Source organism: Myotis lucifugus, unplaced genomic scaffold (genome assembly GCF_000147115.1).
Source record: "Myotis lucifugus unplaced genomic scaffold, Myoluc2.0 scaffold_44, whole genome shotgun sequence".
Lineage (NCBI taxonomy): Eukaryota > Metazoa > Chordata > Mammalia > Chiroptera > Vespertilionidae > Myotis > Myotis lucifugus.
Genome location: NW_005871092.1, coordinates 2,967,309 through 2,973,933, shown reverse-complemented (window position 1 = coordinate 2,973,933; position 6,625 = coordinate 2,967,309). Strand labels below are relative to the sequence as shown.

Sequence of the window (6,625 nt, the reverse complement as noted above, 5' to 3'; positions counted from 1 at the left end):
GTTCGGTTCCGGTCAAGGGCCCGTACCTTGGCTGCAGGCTCCTCCCCAGCCTGGGCTCTGGTCGGGGCTTGTGCAGGAGGCAATCATCAATGTGTTTCTCTTACATTGATATTTCTTTCTGTCTTTCCCTCTCTCTAAAAATCAGTGGAAAAATATCCTATGGTGAGGATTAACAAAAAAAATCAATAATAATAATAAATATAGCAGGGGTTCTAACCCTCACTGAGAGTCAGAATCACCTGGGGGAATTCAGAATTGAAGTGACCAGGACACCATCCCGTTAGGATTTTGATCCAACTGGTATAGGGACAGACTCCCACAGTGTTACATTTTTAAAAGCTTCCTCCATGAATTTAAACATGCAGCTTAGATTAGGAACCACTGATATAATTCAACAGAATATGAAACTATTTTTAAAATCTTCTTTTAGGTGAAAACAGACCTTTTCTTACGCACAATAAAACATAGATATTTAAGAAAAATTTGTTTCTAATTGTACAACTATAAATGAAGCCACATAAAACACAAAATTTTAAAAAGCAAAATTAAGTCATAAAACCAATTATTTAATTGAAGCTATAAAAAAAGAGGCAATATAATTGATAAAATAATTAGGAAAAGATATTTAGCATGTTTCAAAGATTTAAAACAGTAACAGGACACTTTACAAAAAGTTGTGTGGGAAATAAAATTCTTAAACTATACATAGAAATGTAACATTACAGAGTATCTTATAAAATACAATGACAGAAATATAAAAGGACAGTGTGTGCTCTAAATCTGAAAACTATTAATGACGACCAGATATTTAAGTTTAAATTTACAGTTCCTGGGAATGAGAATCATAATACTATACATATCTTCCAAACCAGTGGGCAAGTTTCCAATTAACCATGAGTGGTATCATCTTCTACAAAGTCTTTGGCCATCTCTGCTGTGATCACATCGATATGACTAACCTGAAGAATAAATGCCAAAAATTAAATCTGTTAAATCTTAAAGAAATATGTCAGTGTTCCCACTGTACAGGGTAATAGTTAAAATATACAGCCTATTACCTGTAAGTTTTACATATCAAGTCAAATGATTGATTCTAAAACAAAGACTGATAAAACCTTTATTTATAATGGTGTTTGTTCAATGTGTGAGTTTAAAAATATTCTGCCTTTTAATGCTCTGAAGATATGGACAAGAACTTATGCCTAAGTATTCTTTTGCTGTTTTAGAGAACATAAAGGCTTATTAAAACACCAAGGAAAACGGTCCAGCCAAATATAAATCAATGTACATAACAGTTAAAGACTTCACTAAGAAGCACTGAATGACTAGATAGGAAGATATTGTCTCTTAATGCCAATGGAAAAAAAATCAGTGCAGTGAATGCCACAAAAAAACTGCTAAATCTCCTGGGCACTTTAAGTAACGTTTTTTCTTTACAAAGACATCATCAGATAAGCAAAACTTTCTAAGATTTCTTTCATGACTTAAGTAACACAAAATAAGAATTCTACAAATATAATGGATTAAATACTACATAAACTTAAACTTCATGTAAAAACAAATTACCTTATTTCTGAATTTTACACCATAGAATTTGTCAGCTGACTCAAGCAGTTCAGGCCTAAAAGTAGTTGTAATAAATTGAGCATGTACAGCAAGTTCCATAATCATATCTGTAAAAAAAAAAAAAAAAAAAAAGTAATTTAATAAGACCCTTTTCTTAGTAGATCTTAAAATTTAAAATGCAACTATCTTTACTCTTACTTAATATTCAAAACAGCCTGTGACTCTATTTTTATGCATATACCTACAAAAATTACCACCTTAATTTCTTAAATTAGAAATAAATCTTTAAGCCCAATATTTTAGTTCCAGGATATAAAGTCGCAGTAACTTCTAACACAGCATTAGAAATAATGTGAGAGCAAAACGCCTTTCCCCTGCTACCACTCCCAAAGATATATTTTTTTTAAATTGACCTTACTGGTGTTTTTATTTTAATTTATTGATTTTGTTTTTTTAGAGTGAGTAAGACAGAAAGAAACATTACTTCGTTGTTCCACTCATTCATGCACTCACTAGTTATCTCTTGTATATGCTCTGACCAGGAATCAAGCCCATAATCCTGGCACATGAGCTTCTAACCAACTGAGCTAGCCTGTCAGGGCTTTCCCAAAGATCTTCTGAACTTATTAAAGATCAAATACAGATTCTTTAACCACATAATCAACCATGTGGTTGAAACTACATTGAAATAAACATTGAAATACAAGTTTTAAAATGAGCAACTTCTACATTAAAAAGTTTGACTCAAGTAGAATTTTCTTTTTTTATTGATTTTTTGAGTAAAGAAGGGAGAGAGGGAGAGAAAAAGAGAGAGATTGACTGGTTGCCTCCTACATGCGCCCTCAGACTGGGCATTGAACTGCAACGTAGGTATGTGCCCTGACTGGGAACCAAACCCAAAACCTTTTGGTGTTTGGGACAATGCTCCAACAAATTGAGCCACACTAGCCAGGGCAGTAGGATTTTCAATTGATTCAAAATATTACATCTTTCTCACAGAACTTTGCAAAGAAGTATAATGTTAAATTTTAAAAACCTATTAAATTTTATTTACTAGTACATATCCTATCTAGTAACCCCAAATCTCTCAGGCAACAAGAAATCACTATAAAAAAGTTAAGCTATCATTTAGAGCATGTTCTCATTGCTAAGTGTAAAACCAAAACTGTACCTGACACAGCCTTTCTGTGCTGAGCATCCAGAGCCTGGTCAATCTCATCAAACAAGTAAAAAGGAGCTGGGTCACATTTCTGAATGGCAAAAATGAGAGCAAGAGCTACCAAGGATTTCTGTCCACCTGAAAGCTGTTGCATTTCCCTCATTTCACCTTGTTTTCCTGTAAATGACACCTAAGAAAACATTTGAGTCAATATCCTAAAGGGGTATGAATACAATCACCTATTCAAATTAAATTGCATACAATGCATCTACTTAGATTTGCAAAATATTTACAAATTACACTATGATAATTACTGAGGAAAACTGGATGTAAAAGCATTTACCCTGATTCCAACTCCAGTGAACTGGTCAACTGATGGGACACTACTTTGTGACCCAGAACCCCTCTCACTTTCACCACTCCCTTCTCCTTCATCCTGAGACTGGCTGCCCTCAACATCTCCTTTCTTCATCACCAAAGTAGCTTTGCCACCAGGTACCAGCTTCTGAAATACTTCACTGAAGTTCTTGGATACCTTAAAATAAATAAATAGATAGATATATAAGGTTGCGTGTCAATTCAAATATAAATTTTGCTTATATGGAACTATACATATTACTGCTTAAAACAAAGACAAGCATGTAAAAGCAATCATTTTTTTAATTGACTTTTTTTAGAGGGAGGGAGAGAAGGGGAGAGGGAGAGAAAGAGAGAAAGAGAGAGAGAGATAGAGAGAGAGAGAGAGAGAGATATCTATTTGTTGTTCCACTTATTTATGCATTCATTGGTTGATTCTTGTACATCCCCTGACTGGGGATGAACCAAAACCTTGGTGAGTGGGAACAATGCTCTATGCTACCCAGTCAGGGCCAGAAGTTGTTTTTTTTTTTTTGAAGAATAACAGATGTAATCCTTTTAAGAACTGTGTAGCCTTGGCCAGTGGTGTGGCTCATTTGGCTGGTTGTCATCCTGTGCACCAAAAGGTTGACAGTTTAATTCTCGGTCAGGGTATGTGCCCTGATTGTGGACTCAATCCCAGGTGAGAGGTGTGCAGGAGGCAGCTGAGAGATGTTTCATTCTCATATTAATGTTTCTCTCTCTCCCCTCCTATCTCTCTAAAAAATACAATGAAAATATTTTTTAAAAGAACTGTAATCTTTAAAAAAAATAAAACAGCTGTGTAAAACATTCTAGTTAATATGTTAGCAACTTATATGCTGAATTTATTCACATGTATTAGATCCAACTATCAGTGGGGAAAAAATTCTTATAAACTGAAAAATAAACTGAATGATAGCTGGAGCTTTTGTCATGTATGTTTATTTACTACTAAAAGAAACACCACCCTAGCCGGCTTGTCTCAGTGGATAGAGCAGTCAGCCCTTGGACTGAAGGGTCTCGGGTTCTATTCCAGTCAAGGGCACAATACCTCGGTTGCAGGCTCAATTCCTGGCCCCAGTCAGGGTGCATGCGAGAGGCAATCAATGTGTCTCTCTCACATACATGTTTCTCTCTGTCTCTCTCCCTCCTGTCCCCTCTCTCTGGGGGAGGAAAAAAAAGGAAACATACCTGTTTGAAAGTTAACTGAATAGCTTCATATTTTCGAAGTTCGAGTACGTTCATCAATTCCATGATTGATTTGTACCCCCTATCCAATTCTTCTTGTCGCTTTATTAACTTTTCCTTTTGCTCAGAGAAATTTACAAACTGGTCTAAAGCTTTTTTGTTAACATGACTGTACTTCTTCAATTCTGTGTTGCACTGTTCAAGTTTTCGAAACAACTATAAGGAGGAAAAAAATGTATACGTAAATTCATATATAGGAAAATTTGCAATAAGATTTCAAATTTAAAACCAACTAGATTTACCTGCTTGAGACTCAGTGTTTGGTATTTTTCAAATGCTTCCTGGGGAAGTGATCCAAGTTCTCGAATTTTCTTCATACATTCTTCTTTCTTCTTCAGTAGCATGCCTTGTCGATTTGTCATCTTTTCTAGTTCTTTAGTATCATGATTTATAGCATCCATGTGTTCTTTTTCCATATTTTTCCAGCGCTCCATATTCTTCTGAAGTTCCTTAATTCCAGCTTCTGTTTTATCAATGGAATTGTCCAAATCTGAAATGGGGGGAAAAACAAATTAAGCCATAATACCTATTTTACAGACAGAATGTTATTTGATCAAAGGTTTTATTTTAATGGTCAAATCTATCAAAATAAATAGGCTTTTTCATGTTTGTTTAAATTTTACTGTGAAAAATTCATAAAACATTGAAGTCAGGATAAATTAAAAGTTTACTGAGAATCAAAGTATAGTTTTTATTATTATTTAGTGTTTACCTTTAGAAAAAACTAAAAAATAATTTTATACTTATGAAGTAGGCGATAAGAAAATTGATTCAGTTATTTCATACTTTTCTCAATAAAATTAACAATTTACGATCTCAAAATAGTCATAAATATTTCAATAAAACAAAGATTACTATCTATAATCAACACCCTGAACTCTGTTCACTATAGACTGTTTATGATGACGGAAAACAAAAAACCATTACTAGATAATTTTGCCTTTTTGAATGTTTCATTTTGTAGTAAACAATGTTATAAAATGAGTAAGCTAAATTTAACTAAAATACCTAAAAAAATTTTACTAAACAATAATCTACCTTCTGATCGTGCCATAGTATCTTTTACTCTTTTATTGATGGCTTCAAGTTCTGAGGTTGTAGCAGTGAGAACAGTACCCCCCTCTGTCTCTCTCAGTTCATTCAGTTCCTGCAACACAAAAGGAACTTATGAGCATTCATCCACAAAATATGAATGTTAGTTTCAAAATATTATGACTATCAACAGTTTCTATTGATATGTTTGAATAAATATTCAGAAAACAAAAAAACATACTTTATACAATTGCAAAGACTTAAAGTACCATTATAAGGGGGGAAAAGTAATGATATAATTACTAAAAAATTTCTCCACATCTACCTTCTACTGATTAAATATTAGTAACTTTTATTGAGTACCTAGATTGTGCCAGAATACAAATACAAAACAGTATTAGACAGGACTGAAACTGAAGCTTAGAAATATTAAATGATTTATCCAAGATCATACACCAAGTGGCAATGCTAGGCAGGTGGTCACACTGCTAGTTTTTGGTCCCCAAAGTCCAAGTTCTCAAACAGAACCTTTTATATGCACCTTCAAATAGTTGTGGTCATCAAGGAACTCCCAAAAAAGAACATACCTGTTCTACTTGGTCCAAGCGTTTTCTCAAATTCTCATTGAGGTAAGTCTCTACTCGAGTAATAATACCTTCTAATTTAATTCTTTCATTCAGCAACTGTCTGTTTTCCTAAAAGAAAAGAAAATTATTTGTCTACATAGGCATGTACATTTCACACACAGGAATGCCATTAATTTGCTGTCATCGCCATTACTTGTGTTCAAATGAGCATTATGGAGTTTTATATAGGGTGTCCCAAAATTCACGCAAGATTTGAATTTTGCGTGAGCATTAACAACAACAAAAAATAAAAGCCTAATTTTACTTGGTTTATTGAATCAGATTCTAATATCTGTTGCCCTTTGATTTCAATCCCTTCAATTTGATAAGCATTACCAAGTACCAATTATGGCCCAGGAGCAGGGACAAGGAAGACCAATGAAGACCACGGCTTTGCGTATGTGCCAGCAAAGCCGTGGAGGCCATTTACCCGATGTGCTATTCCATACATAACCCTATACTGTATACTTTATCAATCAATAAAAAAATTTACAATTTTTAATTATAAACCTGTGTTTTCTATCAAAATTCTTGCATGAATTTTGGGACACCTTATATCATTCCAAAGATGTTTTCTTCATTTTCTGTCTTCAAATGCTAGGTTTTTGTGCCTGGT

The 6,625-nt window shown here is 33.9% G+C and overlaps 1 protein-coding gene across 3 annotated transcripts in view; it reads right to left on the bottom strand.

Annotated features, from left to right (window-relative positions):
* Positions 1-545: 545 nt before the first annotated feature.
* SMC3 (structural maintenance of chromosomes 3) overlaps positions 546-6,625 on the bottom strand; it is a 28,752-nt gene continuing 22,672 nt past the window's right edge. For 2 of the 3 annotated variants that reach the window (XM_006088119.3, XM_014455258.2), the window contains 8 exons: positions 5,971-6,078; positions 5,390-5,498; positions 4,594-4,841; positions 4,295-4,507; positions 3,069-3,260; positions 2,738-2,915; positions 1,567-1,673; positions 546-959 (listed from right to left, as the gene is read on the bottom strand). In XM_006088119.3, the coding sequence (XP_006088181.1) occupies positions 888-959; positions 1,567-1,673; positions 2,738-2,915; positions 3,069-3,260; positions 4,295-4,507; positions 4,594-4,841; positions 5,390-5,498; positions 5,971-6,078 (1,227 nt within the window). In that variant the 3' untranslated portion in view covers positions 546-887. Of the gene's footprint in view, positions 960-1,566; positions 1,674-2,737; positions 2,916-3,068; positions 3,261-4,294; positions 4,508-4,593; positions 4,842-5,389; positions 5,499-5,970; positions 6,079-6,625 lie in introns of those variants that run through there. The other variant, XR_002829085.1, reaches the window with a different exon arrangement.